The sequence below is a fragment of the Lolium perenne genome, chromosome 4 (genome assembly GCF_019359855.2).
Source record: "Lolium perenne isolate Kyuss_39 chromosome 4, Kyuss_2.0, whole genome shotgun sequence".
NCBI lineage: Eukaryota > Viridiplantae > Streptophyta > Magnoliopsida > Poales > Poaceae > Lolium > Lolium perenne.
Window position 1 is genome coordinate 68,278,005 of NC_067247.2, and position 22,222 is coordinate 68,300,226.

The 22,222-nt window shown below is 42.3% G+C and overlaps 1 protein-coding gene and 1 long non-coding RNA gene across 2 annotated transcripts; both read right to left on the bottom strand.

The window, feature by feature from the left end:
• Positions 1–1,697: 1,697 nt before the first annotated feature.
• Positions 1,698–3,408, bottom strand: LOC127348418 (uncharacterized). Its single transcript, XR_007879777.2, has 2 exons — positions 3,185–3,408; positions 1,698–1,878 (listed from the first exon to the last, which is right to left on the bottom strand). It is a non-coding gene; the product is annotated as an uncharacterized lncRNA (long non-coding RNA).
• A 14,889-nt stretch (positions 3,409–18,297) lies between these two features.
• On the bottom strand, positions 18,298–19,135 carry LOC127348421 (uncharacterized). The gene has a single exon (XM_051374452.2). It carries the CDS (start codon positions 19,010–19,012, stop codon positions 18,635–18,637), a length of 378 nt encoding a protein of 125 aa, XP_051230412.1. The 5' UTR covers positions 19,013–19,135; the 3' UTR covers positions 18,298–18,634.
• Between the last annotated feature and the right edge of the window lie 3,087 nt (positions 19,136–22,222).

The following is a 22,222-nucleotide window of genomic DNA, read 5'->3' on the forward strand; positions in this document are numbered from 1 at the left end:
ATAACCCATGTGTTATTTTGCTACAGTACTTTGTTTTATATTTGTGTCTTGGAAGTTGTTTACTACTGTAGCAACCTCTCCTTATCTTAGTTTTGTGTTTTGTTGTGCCAAGTAAAGTCGTTGATAGTAAGGTTCATACTAGATTTGGATTACTGCGCAGAAACGGATTTCTTTGCTGTCACGAATCTGGGCAAAATTCTCTGTAGGTAACTCAGAAAATTATGCCAATTTACGTGAGTGATCCTCAGATACGTACGCAACTTTCATTCAATTTGAGCATTTTCATTTGAGCAAGTCTGGTGCCCTTTTAAAATTCGTCTTTACGGACTGTTCTGTTTTGACAGATTCTGCCTTTTATTTCGCATTGCCTCTTTTGCTATGTGGGATGGATTTCTTTGTTCCATTAACTTCCAGTAGCTTTGGGCAATGTCCAGAAGTGTTAAGAATGATTGTGTCACCTCTGAACATGTGAGTTTTTGATTATGCACTAACCCTCTAATGAGTTTGTTTCAATTTTGGTGTGGAGGAAGTTTTCAAGGGTCAAGAGAGGAGGATGATATATTATGATCAAGGAGAGTGAAAGCTCTAAGCTTGGGGATGCCCCGGTGGTTCACCCCTGCATATTCTAAGAAGACTCAAGCGTCTAAGCTTGGGGATGCCCAAGGCATCCCCTTCTTCATCGACAACATTATCAGGTTCCTCCCCTGAAACTATATTTTTATTCGGTCACATCTTATGTACTTTACTTGGAGCGTCGGTTTGTTTTTGTTTTTGTTTTGTTTGAATAAACTAGCAAAGTGGCCCTCGCAAATGCGAGGGCACCAATTATATAATTTTTTTGAAAAATAATTTAATGGTTTTGTATATGTTCATATTATGTGCTCTCGTCGGTCTTTGAAAGATTGTTGTTTTGGACACTGGTTTAGTCTTCAGATTTTGCTTGGGCACCTTCTTTTAAAGTTTGTTAATAACCCTTTAGCACAAAATATCAAACAAATAAATGTAATCATATGTATACTAAAACTATGACTTGCTTGTATCCATTTGTTTTTCCCCTAAGGATCGTATTTATTGAAAAAAAAACTATTAGTTTATTCTATGTAATGTCTCCAAATGCAATAACCGGAGAAAGGAAAACAAACACATATGAATATAAGTGTAAGCGTGTAATATTATGTCTGGTGGTGTTCTCAAAAAACATGCCTCTGACTCGAATAATAACCATAAGTACCAAGCATATATACGTGCTAAGCATGCAGTCGATCTAAGCTATATATGTACTCAAAAGTATCACAAACCTATATTCTTCCAGATAAAACAATTCATTATCCCTGAAAATAATTGTTCAAATTTGCACATGTTAAAACATAGGTTTTATTTTTCGTTGTAAAAAAATAATGTTTATTAGAAAGCACGATACAATGAAGCCGCAAAAATGTATATGCACGATAACTTTATGACAGTTGAATAGAGACATACCTTTTTATGCCCTCGCAATGTGAAATTCACTGAATTTTATACTGTTGGAGAATTTCATATATCGATCAGTGCAAATAATCAAGCTCTTCATGGTTACGTGTTTTGTTAATCTTGCTAGCGACTATGAATTTGTGGTGTGAACCCACATTTAAGAGAGAAAGGACTGAACCACACTTTCGTGACAGTGAACTGAACTCAAATACCAAACCCCAAATCTGTTTTGTATAAAGGTTAAATCATGTGTGCAGAAAGGTTTTAAATAAACATAATTAGTTTGGTAAAATTAGAAAACATCTTAGGTACGGAGTGGCTGGCATCAGTAAGAAGTCCCATGTGAGTATATATGTTTCCTCCCCTTTGCTCCATTGAGGTACCCCTTATTACTTTGCAAGCCTCTTTCTGCAAAAATTCAGCTAATAAGCAAAGAAGCACTACAATTGGAACAGAAACTGTCAACTATAGTTGAATAAGATCATAAGTAACTTGAACACTGGTTACTCCTAACATGTTGCGGCTTATATGAGCTACTGCACTTTCTAAAATGAATATGAGAGCAAGGAAGAAAAATTGCAAATTGGCTGAATGAAGTGTAAAAAACAATCCTAGTGAGTAGCGGTGTTACCAAATATATAATGACTATGTTGTGAAAGACATTCAGGTTTTCTTGGAGCAGAGGCTTTATCTTCTTCTATCAATGAAATGGAACTTTGGCTACTCTCTTTAGCAAAGAAAACTAATCTTTTAACTATCCGAGGATAAAAATGTTATTCATCACACTGAACAGCATCGTCGGACCAAGGTCATATCAGACGCACTGCATGAAAGATTAGAGGCTAGATATGTAAAGAGAAACAATTTCTGCTGGACGATCATCTTTTTTAGATAATGGATATCTGTATGTCGCATTTGTAATATCAGAAAAAATTGAGAAGATATGCATATTCACACATAAAAATAAATATATGTTGTAACAGTTATCCAAGGTTCATAGTTAGCCATTGACAAACAATTTACCTCAGTTCACGACACTTATTATGGATAGAAGGGAGTAACTGTTTCACCCAATATTCCTTCATGTGAATACATGTAAATTTAGTCAAAGTTAAGACATGTTTCATGGGATGGAGGGAGTATAACTGTTGATTCTTGTAAATTATGAGTACAGTGGTTGTATTCTCCTCTTGTCTAGCATATTTTGGCAAACTTGTCCCGAAACCCTTTCTTAATTAAAAAATCCGTGCACATATCACATTAATATGATAAATAATAGAAACTTCACAGTAGAATAACTTGTGCCAGTGATTCTCCATTGCACACGGCCTAAGTTTTTCCATGGTGGCATATATATAGCTAAATGCAACAATCTGGAAGAAAATAAGAGAAGCCAGAATAAACTGAATTTCATGGTGGCATACACATAGTTGCAACAAAGACTATATATAGTATGGAGGTAAACCCTTTCAGCTGAAAGCCCTCCCTGGTTTTCATGCTGTCATGCTTACACACAGCTGTCACAAAGACTGAATTTCATGGTGGCATAGACATAGCTGTCGCAAATACTGAATTTCACAAGCACTACATGACTTTTTATTAGGAGGCAAACACGCCATGGTCATGGTGTCAGGCATACTCGCACACTTCACTGGAAGCTGCGGACATCCTTTCTACTTCTGTAGTATAATGCTTATTTCTTAGAGCAACGTACCTAATCCTCTTGATGTGTAGCCACAGGCCCCCATCTTCAACTCCAACGCTCTCCTCTCCTCTCTCCATTAATGTGAACTGATCTCCAGAATAACACCAATAAAATCAGCAAATAAACAGATTGCTTGTCCCAAAACTGAAGGCCCACACGTGGAAACTTTGAAGATCGATCGTACCTCGCAAGTACTTCTGGGCTGCATAACAATCAGAGCATAGGTAAGTCAGTTGTTTTAATCTGAAGATATTTTACAGTAAACTAATTTACATTTACTTATGCTTAGTCAAAGTAGGATAATACAAAAAAATGCTGGATAAAAATGTTTTATTATTGCATAACCCAACACTCTGGTTATATTAAGCAGTAGCATCACCAGTACTCCTATGTTCAGTTTGAGCTCATGATTTATAATTCCAGGAAACTTTAGGTTGTTTAGGAACTCTTCTGAATATAGAATCATCACTTCAATTTACAGCTTTGTGTACACTGTCAGACGTACGGTAAATTGTGTCCTCACCTTCTAGTTTGTCCATTACATATTCACTGATCTTGTTGACCATTTTTTTTGTTCGACATATGATTGCTTTCTTCCAAGAATTGATTGTCCCAAATTTGGATGGATACTTTCCACCATTGTAAGATTATTTTTTTACTAAAAATGACAAAAAAATAGCATGGAAAATGTTGGCAAGTACAAAAACATAATACACCATGAGTAAATTCGAGTATAGTCGTAGCATGTACGCTTGCTAGCAGAAATAAAAATAGGTCCTGCTGTGTAAATGCAAGTTAGCATCAGAGAACATACTTTTCACAGGACTGAGTTTCTCTGTAGGAGACATGTATTGACTTGTATCCATTTCAATAGCTCCACAGTAGGAGAACCTTTGATGCGACTTCTGTTGTCTGATCTTTTAGGATATCACAATGCTATAGTAACAAAGGTGAGGATGTGTTAGATTGAATCTGCAACTAAAAAAAAATATTATAAATATATATAAGTTAGAGCTCATTTTGCTTTATTCTTGAAACTTCGGAAAGGAGGCAAAGCCCCTGGCATTGAAACAACCTATTAATTATAAAGAGGTAGTAACATGCAGAAGCTGCATACCGAAACTGTATCAGAATTCAGAAGGCAAGTAGATTTTATCTGCATTAAACATTCTTATAAAAGAATAGCACATCCGAATATACTGATATGTTAAGAGCAAACCCTCAACTATTGAGTGCTCCTACTCAATATTCGATGCCAAATTAGTGCTGCAATGTTGCTCCCGATTATGCTCTAGCACGACAGAATCGGCATCACGTGTTAAGAGCTAAGAATTGTTTGTCAAATATCAGTTTGGCCAAACTCTTGCTTCTTGAGTTACGAAATAGGTTCAGCAGATCAGTCCAATTTATTTGTCTGCAACTGCTAGCAAGAAAGAAAAAAAAAAGTTTACTCATACTAATGTGCAATACACACTAATGTGCAAAAATACTTGGAGTAGCTGAGAAAATGAGTTTACTGCTAGAGCAGTGTTTCAGTCCAGATGGGTGGAGTATCAAAAATCTGAAGGCTAGAAATATCGCTGCAGATGAGAAAAAACATACGAACCTCGGTTATACACAATATGTACTGGTACAGGCTGAGCTAAACATCTCCAATAATATCCTTTGCAACCTAAAGAGTACATATGACGAATCAAAATCCAATGTTGCAGATTATCTTCTAATTCTTATTTATTCAACACGGAATAACTGTAACATAATGGAGACATGTATCTGCGAAATTATTTCTAGAATTTCATATGAGGGATCAAATTTGCTTTGTAAGTTTACCTTTCAGGGAGAGAAAAAAATAACTCAAAGAAGAACAGAAGGAGACATGTATTGACTTGTATCCATTTCAATAGCTCCACAGTAGGAGAACCTTTGATGCGACTTCTGTTGTCTGATCTTTTAGGATATCACAATGCTATAGTAACAAAGCTGAGGATGTGTTAGATTGAATCTGCAACTAAAAAAAAATATTATAAATATATATAAGTTAGAGCTCATTTTGCTTTATTCTTGAAACTTCGGAAAGGAGGCAAAGCCCCTGGCATTGAAACAACCTATTAATTATAAAGAGGTAGTAACATGCAGAAGCTGCATACCGAAACTGTATCAGAATTCAGAAGGCAAGTAGATTTTATCTGCATTAAACATTCTTATAAAAGAATAGCACATCCGAATATACTGATATGTTAAGAGCAAACCCTCAACTATTGAGTGCTCCTACTCAATATTCGATGCCAAATTAGTGCTGCAATGTTGCTCCCGATTATGCTCTAGCACGACAGAATCGGCATCACGTGTTAAGAGCTAAGAATTGTTTGTCAAATATCAGTTTGGCCAAACTCTTGCTTCTTGAGTTACGAAATAGGTTCAGCAGATCAGTCCAATTTATTTGTCTGCAACTGCTAGCAAGAAAGATAAAAAAAAAGTTTACTCATACTAATGTGCAATACACACTAATGTGCAAAAATACTTGGAGTAGCTGAGAAAATGAGTTTACTGCTAGAGCAGTGTTTCAGTCCAGATGGGTGGAGTATCAAAAATCTGAAGGCTAGAAATATCGCTGCAGATGAGAAAAAACATACGAACCTCGGTTATACACAATATGTACTGGTACAGGCTGAGCTAAACATCTCCAATAATATCCTTTGCAACCTAAAGAGTACATATGACGAATCAAAATCCAATGTTGCAGATTATCTTCTAATTCTTATTTATTCAACACGGAATAACTGTAACATAATGGAGACATGTATCTGCGAAATTATTTCTAGAATTTCATATGAGGGATCAAATTTGCTTTGTAAGTTTACCTTTCAGGGAGAGAAAAAAATAACTCAAAGAAGAACAGAAGGTGAAATAGACTTATCGCCATAACAACTTAGCACGCAAACCTCGCACTTGCATCCGAGCTTCCTTTTCTCCGCACTTTGTTGGTTCGTCTTGCTGAGATATACCGGAGTATGCAGCTGAACTGTAGTTGTCTCGAGTGAACAAAGAGGTAAAATAAGGCTATGGCGACCATGTACCCAAAGCAGGTTAGTTGAAGAGCCATAGTCTTGATTCCTGATATAATATGCCTTCTTCTCATTAATCGTGCTGCAGTAGACACCATAACGGTTTATCAAATCTACAGCGCAACAATTGAGCACGTGCACACTCCTGGCCGATTGCTGCCGTTTTCTGCTCATAACACGAACGTGACCTTCATGAGTGATGATATGTCATCAATGGTACGTTTTTGATTTTGGGAAACCCAATAAGAGGGAGAATCATCTAATTACCTAGAACCACCATGGCGTTGGGATTAGGAAGGGGACAAATCGATGGTAAGATGAAACCTCCAAAGCAGATCGAGCTAGCTAATCCTTCCTTCCGATCTGCACTGCGATCGATACTGACGTATGTCCTCCGCCGTCTGGACAGCCGATCCATCTTTCAACCTCCTACACTCCCCGTCACATGCCAGTAATCTATACCTGCCTGTAGGACTTGGTGGAGGATGCGGCCGGCCGGCCGGCCGTGGTAGGCAAGTAGAAGAGAAGAAGGGCGATCGCTATACTAATGTCATCGTGAAAACCTAGGGAACGTGAGGAGGTGTTCGGTCTATAAGGTCGGGTCGGGTCGTGCGTGATTATTTCTTAGGAGCATCCATCGGCTAATATTTGATAGTTGCTAGAGGACCCACCAGATTAACGGCTTGATGTTTCTAATTATTGTGGGATTTTCTAGCTAATTCTCTTTTTTCTGGTTAACCCTTAATGTACTTTTAATATATAATAGATGCCTGTATGGGAGAGAGACACGCTCCGCTGTTGCATATGGACAAGTATGCCCTTAGGCTTTACTCATAGTATTCATGGCGAAGTTTCTTCTTTGTTAAATTGTTATATGGTTGGAATTGGAAAATGATACATGTAGTAATTGCTAAAATGTCTTGGATAATGTGATACTTGGCAATTGTTGTGCTCATGTTTAAGCTCTTGCATCATATACTTTGCACCCATAATGAAGAAACACCTAGAGCTTGCTAATTTGGTTTGCATATTTGGTCTCTCTAAAGTCTAGATAATTTCTAGTATTGAGTTTTGAACAACAAGGAAGACGGTGTAGATTCTTATAATGTTTACAATATGTCTTTTATGTGAGTTTTGCTGCACCGGTTCATCCTTGTGTTTGTTTCAAATAACCTTGCTAGCCTAAGCCTTGTATCGAGAGGGAATACTTCTCATGCATCCAAAATCCTTGAGCCAACCACTATGCCATTTGTGTCCACCATACCTACCTACTACATGGTATTTCTCCGCCATTCCAAAGTAAATTGCTTGAGTGCTACCTTTAAATTTCCATCATTCGCCTTTGCAATATATAGCTCATGGGACAAAATAGCCTTAAAAACTATTGTGGTATTGAATATGTACTTATGCACTTTATCTCTTATTAAGTTGTTTGTTGTGCGATAACCATGTTCCTGGGGACGCCATCAACTCTTTGTTGAATATCATGTGAGTTGCTATGCATGTTCGTCTTGTCTGAAGTAAGGGCGGTTTTCACAACCAAATGGTTTGAGTATGCATACTGTTAGAGAAGAACATTGGGCCGCTAACTAAAGCCATGAATCATGGTGGAAGTTTCAGTTTGGACATAAAACCTCAATCTCTTATGAGAATATTAACTGTTATTGAATGCTTAAGCATTAAAAGAGGAGTCCATTATCTATTGTCTATGTTGTCCCGGTATGGGTGTCTAAGTTGAAGAATGATCAAAAGCGAGAAATCCAATGCGAACTTTCTCCTTAGACCCTTGTACAGGCGGCATAGAGGTACCCCTTTGTGACACTTGGTTGAAACATATGTTATGCAATGATGATCAGTGTTAACCCAAGCTAATTAGGACAAGGTGTGAGCACTATTAGTACACTATGCATGAGGCTTGCAACTTGTAAGATATAATTTACATGATACATATGCTTTATTACTACCGTTGACAAAATTGTTTCATGTTTTTAAAATAAAAGCTCTAGCACAAATATAGCAATCGATGCTTTCCTCTTTGAAGGACCTTTCTTTTACTTTTATGTTGAGTCAGTTCACCTATTTCTCTCCACCTCAAGAAGCAAACACTTGTGTGAACTGTGCATTGATTCTTACATACTTGCATATTGCACTTATTATATTACTCTATGTTGACGATTATCCATGAGATATACATGTTATAAGTTGAAAGCAACCGCTGAAACTTAATCTTCCTTTGTGTTGCTTCAATACTTTTACTTTGATTTATTGCTTTATGAGTTAACTCTTATGCAAGACTTATTGATGCTTGTCTTGAAGTGCTATTCATGAAAAGTCTTTGCTTTATGATTCACTTGTTTACTCATGTCATTACCATTGTTTTGATCGCTGCATTCATTACATATGTTTACAAATAGTATGATCAAGGTTATGATGGCATGTCACTCCAGAAATTATCTTTGTTATCGTTTTACCTGCTCGGGACGAGCAGAACTAAGCTTGGGGATGCTGATACGTCTCCAACGTATCGATAATTTCTTGTGTTCCATGCCACATTATTGATAATATCTACATGTTTTATGCACACTTTATGTCATATTCGTGCATTTTCTAGAACTAACCTATTAACAAGATGCCGAAGTGCCAGTTGCTGTTTTCTGCTGTTTTTGGTTTCAGAAATCCTAGTAAAGAAATATTCTCGGAATTGGACGAAATCAACGCCCAGGGTCCTATTTTGCCACGAAGCTTCCAGAAGACCGAAGAGGAGACGAAGTGGGGCCACGAGGTGGCCAGACTATAGGGCGGCGCGGCCCAAGCCCTGGCCGCGCCGACCTATAGTGTGGGCCCCTCGTGTGGCCCCCTGACCTGCCCTTCCGCCTACTTAAGGTCTCCGTCGCGAAAACCCTACCGAGTTCGACGAAACCCGCAAAAACCTTCCAGAGCCGCCGCCATCGCGAAGCCAAGATCTGGGGGACAGGAGTCTCTGTTCCGGCACGCCGCCGGGACGGGGAAGTGCCCCCGGAAGGCTTCTCCATCGACACCACCGCCATCTTCACCGCCATCGCTGCCTCCATGATGAGGAGGGAGTAATCCACCCCCGAGGCTGAGGGCTCCGCTGTAGCTATGTGGTTCATCTCTCTCCCATGTACCTCAATACAATAATCTCATGAGCTGCTTTACATGATTGAGATTCATATGAGTTTTGTATCACTATTCATCTATGTGCTACTCTAGTGATGTTATTAAAGTAGTTTTATTCCTCCTGCACGGTGTAATGGTGACAGTGTGTGCATCCGTGTTAGTACTTGGCGTATGCTATGATTATGATCTCTTGTAGATTATGAAGTTAACTATTGCTATGATGGTATTGATGTGATCTATGCCTCCTACATAGTGTGAAGGTGACAGTGTGCATGCTATGTTAGTACTTGGTTTAGTCGTGTTGATCTTTCATGCACTCTAGGGTTATTTAAATATGAACATTGAATTGTGGAGCTTGTTAACTCCGGCATTGAGGGTTCGTGTAATCCTACGCAATGTGTTCATCATCCAACAAGAGAGTGTAGAGTATGCATTTATCTATTCTGTTATGTGATCAATGTTGAGAGTGTCCACTAGTGAAAGTCTGATCCCTAGGCCTTGTTCCTAAATACTGCTATCGCTGCTTGTTTACTGTTTTACTGCGTTACTACTGCTGCGTTACTACTGCTTGTTTACTGTCCTGGGCAAAGCACTTTTCTGGTGCCGTTGCCACTGCTCATATATATTCATACTACCTGTATTTCACTATCTCTTCGCCGAACTAGTGCACCTATTAGGTGTGTTGGGGACACAAGAGACTTCTTGCTTTGTGGTTGCAGGGTTGCATGAGAGGGATATCTTTGACCTCTTCCTCCCTGAGTTCGATAAACCTTGGGTGATCCACTTAAGGGAAAACTTGCTGCTGTTCTACAAACCTCTGCTCTTGGAGGCCCAACACTGTCTACAGGAAAAGGAGGGGGGCGTAGACATCATTGCATATCTAGAGAATTTACCTTTGTGTCAAGCCTAAATTGAAAAAGAACTAAAAATTGGTTAGCACCTATTCACCCCCCTCTAGGTGCGGCATACGATCCTTTCACCTACTTCGAATGTCGCTCACGGGATCTTCGTTCTCCATTTCCGGGACGTCATCCCCTTGTGTTCGTGTTGTTGCACGTGCTGCTTCATGTACATAAACCTCATCTTCGTCACACCTATTAAACTCCTTATCACGCAATTTGCTATCACGGATAAAATTATGCAATGCTATGCAACTAGGATGATATGCTTCTGTGTACGAGGTAACAAACTCGGCATCGCCTTCGATATACGCCACTTTTGTTTCATGACTCCAAATGCACGCTCAATGGCATTGCCAAGAGATGAATGCAAAAAATTGAACATCTCATACTGTCCTTATGTTGCACATCCATGACAAAGACGAAGACACATGTTTTATGTTTTTTTATGTTTATAGAAATTATGGGTAAGAAGTGAGCCTAGCTGAATTGGTTAGGGAAGTGGATGTACAAACTCAGCCGCCCAAGTTCAAGTCTTGAGGGATGTGGATTTGGGTTCTTAAAAAAATTAACCATAGAGGTTTTCTCTGCCGTATTCCTTTCAAAGAAAATATATAGAAATTATGGGTGGACAGAAACTGAAACTAATTTTACAAACCGTGTAAACTGGTTGGTAATGAGCCAGTTCATTTTTTTTTGACCAACTCAAATCCAAACTTTTAGTCTAGTTAAAAAAATACCTATCACAAAACGGTGAAACCAGCCAACCGTATTTACCCACCCCTACGAGAAATGTTGCAAAATGTGTGAACAAACCACCACCAACTAAAAATTTATAAGTAGGAGAATTAAAGCCAACAAAGTTGCCAAGTTAAGTAAAATTGGAGCAAATACAAAAAGATGATGTAATCGGGTTAGCGTATCTCCAATAGATGATATAAAATAGGCTTAGAGCTCAAGTAACTATTTTTTTGGGCATTTTGGGCCCAAAATCGTGCTTCAGTAAGTGCCCTATGTGTATTTGGTGATACAAAATGGATTTGCCACTCGTGCTGCAAATCTAGGGTACGCCAAGGCCGCCACAAAATAAAAAGGCAGCCACGCGCAACCCAACCGCCTAGTTGATATGTCCACGCGTCCCTCCCACAGCCACCACTATTGCGCCGACACCGAATCCGGCAGCCATCGGCCCCGCTGCTTTGATTTCTCGCCCTATATATTTGAATGGCTAGCTATGTTACTTTTGGGCTGTTGAGCAAACTATAAATGATAATAACATATATATACGTAGCAAGCAGTCGACTCTACACCTTTCGTTTTTTGCTCCGACATACTCCCTCGAATCCAATGAATAAGACACCCACATTTTTCGTGTTTTATCTTTGACCAAAAATTAATCTATGTGTATAAATAATATTTGATATAAAATCGGTACCGTTAGAAAGTATTTTGCAATAAGATTCTAACAATGATAATTATATACAACTAATTCAATATATTTTTGTTTAATTTATTCGGTCAAAGTTCACCTAAAAATGTGGGCACCCCTTATTCATTTGAACTGAGGTAGTAGTGAGGTAGTAGCTTGAACTGCTGCCTTGAACGAGACATAAATATATCATGGCAGCCAACTACTCTTGGTGTTAGTGACCATGAACTCTACAAGATTCTTTAATGGTTTAAATAAAGACAACCACCGCAAACTGATGCTCAACGAAATGATGAAACAATCATACAACGGGTTATACAATTTCAATGGATATATTTCGTTTAACGAACGATAGTAAATTCATTTTCACTTATAAAACAAGAGAGCACTGAAATAGTTTAAAAAATTAGCATACTCGAGCGAGTTCAGAAGAACGGATTATACTTCCTTCGTCCCAAAAAGAATGTTGCAGAGTTATAGATACATTCAAATTTAGGCAAATCCGCGATATATTATTCTGAATGAGGGGGTATTAGCTATGGAAGATATGGATGTTGTCGAATGATAACAGTGTGCATGGCTGCCAAGGTTTAGTGATTCATATATTACGTAGGTTCCTGCGAAATTTAAAGAGTTTGTCCATTTGGGTTTAAAGTTGTCCGAGCGAGCTAATTATATCGGGTGGGCGATATTTGGTGCTCCCTCATGATCTATTTGGACCACGAGGAATGATTTAGTTTTCAACAACAAAGTTTTTACATGCCCTCTTAGAAATTTCTATAAAATGCTTAATTTTATTTCACATTGGACCAACATGTTGCTGTCGCAGCAGGAAGGTGACTATTGAAATATGTTGAAGAGTGTGAAGTTGATGTCAAGAAGTTTGCATCTTTTGGTGGGTCCTAGGCACGGATTTGGTTGATTAGTGATTTAGCTAAGTTTAGGTCCTAAACCCTAAACTGGAGGTTGGTCTCTTCTCTTGCTTTTGTTTTGGATGCTTGTTTTCGGTTTCTCTGCACAAAACTGGTATCCTCAGTGCGATCTTGAGTCCTTGACATTTGGTGCTTTCTACAAAAGCAGACCCGTGCCCCTTTCCTCTAGTAAAAATTCTGAGACATATATCATAAAATCCAAACTACTTCAACTCATGAATGGTAGCCAAAATCCTTGCATTTCGGTTGGGGCCCGTCATGAATGACCTTATTTCGGATGCTTAAAGCCCCTTCATCAAGAAAAGGAGCATACATGAAAGCCATAAGAGCAAGACACCGGACCTACTCTTCAAGCTTTATATCAAGAAGGCTTTTGATTCTATTCATTGGGTACATAATGGACCTTCTTCAATGCCGAAGCTTCTCAAGCCGTTTAGCAGTTGGATCCCGCCTTGCTCACTACCTCCTGTTTCACGCGTGTGTGCTTCTCCATTGTGCATGGTCGGGGACTCCGGCAAGGAAATCATCTCTATCACCACTCTTATTCGTTCTTGCCATTGACCTTCTCACCCAAATTCTAGGCATGGCCACTTGGCATGTTCTTCTTCACAAGCGTCGGGGCGAGGGAACTATCCTTAGGACAACTCTTTATGTGGATGATGTGATGGTCTTTGTTGCTCCTATTAATGAGGACATCCACAGCTTGGCAGCCATTCATGAGAGTTTTGGTGAGACCACCGGGTTATGCACAAACTTCCGAAAGAGCTCCGTTGTCCCTATAAGATGCGGAGGCATCAACCTTGAAGGCATTCCGGCATCACGTGCAACCTTTACCATGAAATACCTTCGGTTTCCTCTCTCGGTTTGGCGACTATAACGGGTGGATTTTAAACATTTTTAAGATAAATTTGCCGTGAAGCTCCCTTCTTGGAATGGCAAACTCATCACCATGGACGGCCGCACGGCTCTTGTTAACCTCACAAGACACCTAGTATCTCACCCCTCTTATCGTCTCGCCCGAGACCTTCAAGTTCATCAAAAAATCAAAAGATCTTTCGTATGGTCCGACCAAGGAAACCACTACCGGAGAAAAAAAAGCAAAGTTAATTGGGAAACGATTTGTCACCCCACAAAACTTGGAGGGCTTGGGGTCAAAAACTTGGACAAATTTTCCACGGCCCTTCGGTTTAGTTGGCCTTGGCTTGAGTGGAAGGCCTCCACAAAAATTTGGGTCGGATACAACAACCCTTGCTCCGAGAAGGACATGTATATATTCTACACCGCCACAACCATCACCGTTGGCAATGGGTGCAAGACACCATTTTGGAACGCTCCTTGGCTTGATGGAATCCGTTTGCCACATATTCGTTGAATGTAGATTCTCCTTCCGGCTTTGGAGCTACATTCAAGAATGGTTGCACATCCCCGAAGTCCAACCAAACCAATGGGGTGATTTTTCAATCGAGCTTTGGTGGCGCACCATGACGAGCAGCCACATGCCTAATTGTAAAACCATTGCCTCCCTCGTAATCCTTGTCACTTGGGAGATTTGGAACGAGCGTAACGCAAGGGTCTTCAACAACAAATATGGACGCCTCTAGTTATTTTAGATAGGATAAAAAGGGAAGCCCGCATGTGGTTTACCGTGGGAGCTAAGCATTTTGGGTCAAATCATGCCGGGAGAGTTCCTTGTTTGCATTTATTCGGTGCGGACTATCATGTCAAAACATTTATTCTCAATTAGTATATTGGGGCAAAGCTTTTGTCGCATTTTTTATAAAAAAAAGACTACTTCAACTGTTGATGACAGCACCATAAAATCTACTAGATTCTATAATGGTTTAAATAAAATCCTAAGACCGCATTTGATACCTCAACCAGTTGATAAGAAAACATAAAATGGGTTATACAATTTCTATGAATGTTTGATCAATGAACAATAACTATGAATGTTAGCTCTACGACTGGCTCATGAGCCTTGCGCAGCGGCATCGGCGGGAGGATCAGAAATTCAGGCTCCACGACTGGCAGTCACAGCCTTCATTTCAGATGCCCTCCAACCAATAGTTTCTACCACGCACACCCGATAACCCACAAGTCGCATCACGTCGCGTGGGATTGAGATGCCTGAGAGTGAGAACACCAAAAAAAAAACGTGGAGCTTCAGGCCAGCAGCACCAAACCAATGCCTCCTGCTCTCGTCGCTCTGCACACCGTCAGTTCATTTCAGAGAGGGCGTGAGTGACACCGGCCACTACTACACTACGTGGAATGTGTGTCGGCACCATTTTTACAAGTGTCATCGTCGAACATAATCTTTTCTGGATCCGTTGATCACCACGGAAAGCTTCTGCAATTTTCTAATTGTAGCGTAGCTGTATGAGACTCTGAACTGTCCTTGTCTCTGAGGCAAGGAGAGCTCCTCCTTTTGACTGAGAGAAGTAGTTTTCTTTCTTCGGGAATTTGACTGAAGTGGTTGAGCTTGAGCATGCATGATTCGATGGAGTAGAGATCCATGCTTACTAGTATATAGTTACTTTCCTCTGAAGGAAGCAAAGGCCCCGACTTGATTTTTCTTGTCTAAAAAAGATTAAGGATCAGGGTCTTTTTTTTTTTTTTTTTTTTTTTTTGCTATGCACCGTGCGTGTGCATAACGTGTTGTGCTAATCGATCCGGTATAGCCGGCGAAAAGCTAGCGCGTGTGCACTTTCTCCAGGACGCAAACAAAAATATTGAACAAAATATAAGATGTATGCAACACCTCTTGTCTTGTTGTGGCGGAAATCTGCGACAAGGCTAGCTGTTTCATCTTAGCTTTTGTTAAAACCTAGTCATGGTAAGAGCATTTCTAGTAGAGTCTGAAAAAGTTGAAACCGAAAACGTGGTATTCAGTCTTCCGAAAACGTGAGTTTGTTCTATTTTGGTAGTGGCGTAGAACAGAAATCGTAAAATACGAAATTAAAATTCTCGCGGGAGAATTCATCGATGAACACATATAGATGATAGTTCTAGCTCCGATTGAGCACGGAATTTTACATAATACGAACTAATAAGCTAAATTAAATACTATCCGCAGCGGCGCAAGCTAATTTTGCCCAAAATTAGGCCCCGGCGGCCTCTACGCACGGTGGCGGAGGTGGTGGCGGTGGAAGGCGAGGCGGCGGACACATGGAGCTCCTACTCCGCGTTGAGCTCGACGATCTCCAGCTTCACGCGGTAGACACGTTCTTCTCGGCGCGCCGCCTCGTTGTCCCGGGCTTGACGGACGGCGTCGGCCTCCTCGCGGCGCCAGCGGGCTCGGGCCTCCGCGTCGAATATGGCCTCCACCTGAGCGACGACCGCCGCCTCCTCCTCCTCGTCGTCGTGGACGTAGTCCCTGGCGGACAGGACCGTCCTCGCCGGGTGCGCGACAACATCACTCTTCGCCTCCTCCTCCTCGGATGAAGGGGGCGGCGCGAACCGCCGGAGGAGGACCCCTCGCCTCCGAGCGTGTACTTGGCGAGCTTCCCGGGGGCGTGAGCCCCCAGTTGGTCCACCGGCGGGCGGAGCTACCGCGGCTTGCCATGCGGAGCTACCGCGGCTTGCCATGCGGACCTCTACGGGTGGCGATGCGGCGGATGGGAGATGGCAATTGCTCGTCGGAGTTGGCATAGCGAGGCGGCGGAGCGGCGGCAGCGGCGGAGGGGAGTAGGGTTTGCCAACCGAACTCCCCTCCGCAGCCCCTTTTAATACGGGGCGTGCGGGGAGTTTCTCGGACCACTGAACTTATTTTACGGGCCAGCCCATCGATTCGGGCTCCGTTCTATGCCACATTCAGCCCGAACCTCTAAATCCGCTGAAAAAATTCGGTTCCGATGAAATTTACGGGCTCTGTTAGAGATGCTCTAAGGAGGTAGGGTAAGGGGAGGGTGGACAGTGTGCCTCTACACTCTACAACAAGTTTGTCTAATAGACTCCTAAAGACGAGAAATGACTTTGTCCCATGCATAGGATATTGATCCGTGCATAAAACCACTATATGCTTCGTTGCGAATCATCACGTCTCAGTTATCCGAAACATAGCCAAACTTAATGAAACGTAGAAGCATGGATCTTAAAGCTGAAGACTGTGTGAATCCGATAGGGACCAAATGCGCATGAGTGCATGACCTCCCATGTACGGAACAATTGCTGCTCTCACCTGAAGACTCTTCTTGTCACAGGGTCATAGCTCACTGCCGGGTACCGGTGGCGAACATGGAGTCACTCACAGCCTCTCAGCCTAGATGACCTCACAAATCACAACATACCCCACGAGTCGCATCAGATCGGGATACGTGAGCGAACACCAAAAGGCCGTGACACTTCAGGGCTTTACCCAAACGTCTTGTGCTCAGTCCAAACGCGCTGTGCACACCGTCGGTTCACTTCACAAGTGAGCGAGCGACACCACCGGCCAGAACGTGTCGGCAACATTTTGTTTTACCTTGCCTTTTCCCTCATTCTCCATCTCGTCTAAGCAGCACCTTGGTTGTTTCCAAGTGTCCATGGCCGAACATATATTTTCTGGATCAGTCGATCATCTTGGACAGCTTCTGCAATTTTCTAATCGAAGTGTAGCTGTATCTGAAGTGTCGTTGTCTTTGTGATGCAAGGAGCTGAGCTCCTCCCTTTGACTGAGCCGGGCGGCCCGGTGGGCATGCATGATTCAGTGGAGTAGATCGAGATTTTCAGGGCTTGCTTTGCTCTGAAGAAAGCATATATATTGATCTCGACTTGACATTTTTTTTCCTAAAAAGGGATCAGGGTCATGATTTTCATGCCAGCCGCTCTGTGTCTATGCACATCGATCATCTAAAAATCATGACCATCCTGGGTGTTGCCCTGATTTGGTAGAGCCGACGAAACGCTAGCACGACTGCACGTGTCCACTTTCTCCAGGACGCAAAGGAAACTAAGTAGTAGCCTATGTTCACTCATAAGATGTTTTAGGTTTTTTTTCCGAAGATACATGTATTTGACAAGTTTTAGCTTGTAGTTTCACTCATTTTAATTTGTATCTAATTCACATTAAATATCTAAAGCATTTTATAATAGTGAACGGTAATAGGCAACAAGTGTCAAGCTAATTACATGCACGCACTACGAAAAAATCCAGCTTTACCGTGTCCCAAAAAGACACGACAAAGGCAGTTCGAAACACGGCAAAGTGTTCGCCGTGTCTCGGCGCACGGCAAAGGCCACATGACGAAAATCGGCACGCCAAAAAACCTTTGCCGTGTATTTTTTTATCTGCAACACGGCCAAGGGGTTTTCGTGTGCCTCTCTACCCAAAACACGGCAAAAAATAACTTGCCGTATGCAAGGTTTTTTTTTTTGTCTTTGGGTAGCATCAGACAAACTAGTAATACATGACAGATATACGACACTGGTAGTATCATCCTCTCTTGTCTCTTGAATTGAGTGGCTCACTTGCTCTCCGCAGGTGAGGTGAACACTGGTAGAGTGGTAGTATCATCCTCTCTTATTTCGGCACGTGCGTTGTGGGTGTGGATATAGCTAGCGGAAGATCTACAACCGCTCGGCAGCCCTGCCCAGTTCGATGATCAGAGGGATCGATCGAGGTCAAGAACAGCGCATCTGGATAACGACTGTCGGTTTCTTAACCAAATTCCTCATGTGGAAATTAAACTCTAGATTTTAAGGCCGTGTGCATACACCTTGTAACGTAATTAAGTTTAACATATTGGATCGATCAAAAGTTACATATTGAAGATAGAATCATAGAACCAAACACAAGAAGAGAGGTAGACACTAATTGTGTGCGTAGTTTCTGCCTCAACAAAATATACTACTGGAGTACGTACTGGTACTAGCTAGCGCGCGTACGTGCTTGTGTCGAGGCAAGGAAGACGTAGGCCGGAGCATCCTCATGACAAGAACCAAGCATTGAGCTTGGCATGCCGGTCGGCGGTCGCCAGCCGCCCGCGCACGTACGTCCTCCTGGGACCGGTCGATTAGAAACCGATCGACAGCGGCGCCGACGCCGACGTCGCTGCCACTGTCCGCCGCGACGAGGACGAGGTCAAGCTGGCCCGGGGCTTCCCAGATGCGGTGCGCCTGAGCATCTGGCACATGCCCTCGGCGACGCGCTCCGCCGGGTCGCCGCGCTTGAGCATGCGGCAGAAGGCCATGTGCGCGCGCACGGCCTCCTCCACGCCGACCGGCGCCGCTCGCTTGCTGCGTCCGGCCTCGTACTTGACGGACTCGGAGCACAGCCCGCAGAGCCACCGGCCGCCGAAGTAGTCCCTGACGCCGCCGATGTACTCGCCGGTGCACTCCTCCTCCAGCCCGCAGCACTCGCAGCTCACCACCGCTGACTCCACCGCCTCCATGTTCGATACAGGAGATCTATATCTTGGCTTGGGAGGCCAATTTGGAAGAGAAGCCGGTGGTTATGAAGAATTCGACGAGGAAGAAGAAGAAGTAGTATATGTGCTTTTCGTGGTGTGCTCTTCTTGTGCGTCAGTAGGTTCATTTATATGTCGTTCAGGGGTAGCTCTCGCTGTCGCGGCGACCGGGACCTGAGCGCAATGTTTCCTCGGAGAAATTTGTTTTGTCGCACGGAGTCGCGGCCCCTGCTCATCACCGGCCGGTCAGGTCCCATCAGGTGCCTGTTGCCATGTTCCGCTATACTCTGGGTGCTACCCGTTCCTCGCATAATTTAATTTCTGCCCTGACGAGAAGGGACAGAAGAACATTTCGCACCTCCAGCTAGCTAGGCAGCTGCTTGCCTGCTTCATATAGTCAAAGAGGCCCGATCGATCGCGCACTGCTCTCAGAATCTCGATCCATGAAGTGATGAGAGCCATATCGATCTCAGAGTAAATTCAGTGTACGATCAAATTTCCGCGTGCTTTTCTCTTTCGATAGACCGCACCTTAATTGGCATTTGGTGACTTTGCATATATAATTGTCACGTTTGGATTGACCTTGATTACTTCCAAGTCGGTGACTGCGCGCGGAAGAACTCATCTCTGCCCTAGATCACAGGACAGATCGGCAGCAACAGCCCAGCTACGTACACCTCTTAATTCCGTCATATACCCGTTCTTGCTTCTGCCAAATGCGCAAGTGGAACCAAATACGGAGTATATGAAACATGTAGTAGATAAACACGTTTCAGATTTAGCTTTTTGTCACACTTTTGGGCTTCCTCAGACGATAATTTTGTCACTCCATTCTTCTCCGTCGTCTTTTTTTTTTTTGCTCCAGCATGGGAGGAGACGAGCGGTGGCAACCGAGGGTATAGATTTTAAATTAATCCTACTAGATCCCTAAAATCTCCTCATCCTCTAAAAATTTGCGAAGTTTCATCGTGCTCCCCACCTACCGACACCGCCCACCTGACCATGCTATTACCATGTTTGTTCGTCTCCTTCTGTTGGACCACCGCCATATTCCTTCTCAACGACCAATTCTTGTCCATGACACTCCTCGTTGCCCCACATGAGCTTCCGACGTCCCACCGCCGTCATTGTCGCCGCCCTGCGTGATCTCACGATGCACTCTGTGCATTCCTATGGTGCATGAGGTGCAAATGAAAATGTGACTCCACCCGGACACAGCGATGCCTCAACTCGTCCTATGCGAGATCCCTTCTGCCTCATGCAGAGCTCCCGATGCCAGTTGTAGCCACTTATTTCCCAAGAGGAGCTATATGTGGGGCTCAATGCATCGTCTACATTCTTCTCTCCATGTTGATAGTCCTCGCCCAACCTTCTCTCCCATGTACCCTCAACACCTCTTCCGATGATGCTTCTGAATGTCAAGGGATATTTTGTACACATTGCAGATAATAAGAAAGCCAGTGAAAGACACTTCACACCTAAGAGAAGGCTTGGGTTTAGTGCATTCCATAAGGTATCAGCAACAATGCAAGTGATCACACATCGTATGGGGACTACTTGGGTAGGATCTAGGCTTACTTAGGGTATATGAGATCATTTTTTTCTTAATAAAATGACATGTTCAAATATTCTCAAAAAAATTGACAACATACATATGTTTACATATGGAACAGTAAAAATATACTATTTCAAATTTGACCTACATTTAGAGAGCCAAAAAATATAAATTTGGGAGGAATAGTGTGAACTACTATTCATTCAAAGATGACGAATTTATGTTTTATTTCTCTCTAAATATAGAATTAGTTTTGAGATGATTTTTTTTTGGAATTGTACATACAACTCATAGGTATGTCGTATAATTTCTATGATTTTTCCGCATTTTGTACATATATTTATTATAAGCTGTTGTTATGATCTCACCTAATGAACATATCCTATGTAAGTCTCCCCCCGGTATGTTATCCCTACTTATTACACTGATAAGTACATTTCGATTGGGGAAGCAACCATGACATCTGTTAGGAAGTTTGCATGGACTGTAATCAAGGTCTTCGAAATTGAGCATATTAAGCCACCCAATGTCGAGGACACAATAAGGCATGTGGCAATAGGTGAAGCAAGAGGGCAGCAAGGGATGCTTTAGAGCATTGACTACATTCATTGAGATGGAAGAACTTCTAAACCACATGGCATAGACAATACACTAGGTATCTTCATGATCCAACTATCATACTTGAAGCGGTGGGTTTTTACATTGCCACTTTGGCATGCCTGGCTCCCACAATGACACAATTCCACACATAGATCTCCTTTTTAGGATAGCAGTTGGTGATCCTCTCGCATGCAGCCTGACGGCCAATGTCCATGATTATGATGGATATTATCTAGTTGATCGCATATATTATGCATAACCAAAATTTATGAAGAAAATTCCAACACCTCGGAATGAAGGATCATGAGGATTTCCAAAAAGACATTGAACGAGCTTTTGATGCTTTTAAAGCTTGATTTGCAATTATGTGAGGTCACGCTCTCTTCTAGGACAAGAAGACCTTAGGAAAACATCACGATGAGATGTGATATCCTTCAAAAAATGATCATAGAGAGTGAGTGGGGCTAGGAGGTGGACTACAAGTATGACTATGTTGGCACCCATCTAACACCATGCAAGAACGTGGACCGGTGCACGCCAAACGTTTCTTGAGGTGCGCCAGATCAGACGATTAAAAAGTGAAAACACACGTTTAGGGTTTCGTGGATGGAGCAACGTGCTCCCCACCTCTTCTATTTATATACTTGGCAGGATTACAGTACAAGGCACATACGATACAAATACACACGTATGTGAACCGATCTCTTAACACTCCCCCTCAATCTAACCTACTACTACATACAAGGTTTAGATTGGTTCGAAATCGGTCTAGCATCTGCCGTGTTGCTGGCTTAGTGAAGATGTCAGCCAGCTGATCATTAGAAGAGATAAACCTTACCACCAAAGCGCCATCAGCCACCTGCTCCCGCACAAAATGGAAATCAATCTCAATGTACTTGGTCCTGACATGGAAGACTGGATTCGCCGTTAGGTAGGTAGCACCCAAATTATCACACCATAAAATCGAAGCGTGCCGCTGGGTAACACCAAGTTCTCGAAGCAATGAACTAACTCACATAGCTTCGGCTGCTCCATTTGCA

Excerpts from the sequence above, each read along its gene's own strand:
- LOC127348421 (XM_051374452.2), bottom strand. The coding sequence starts at position 19,012 with ATGGAGGCGGTGGAGTCAGCGGTGGTGAGCTGCGAGTGCTGCGGGCTG.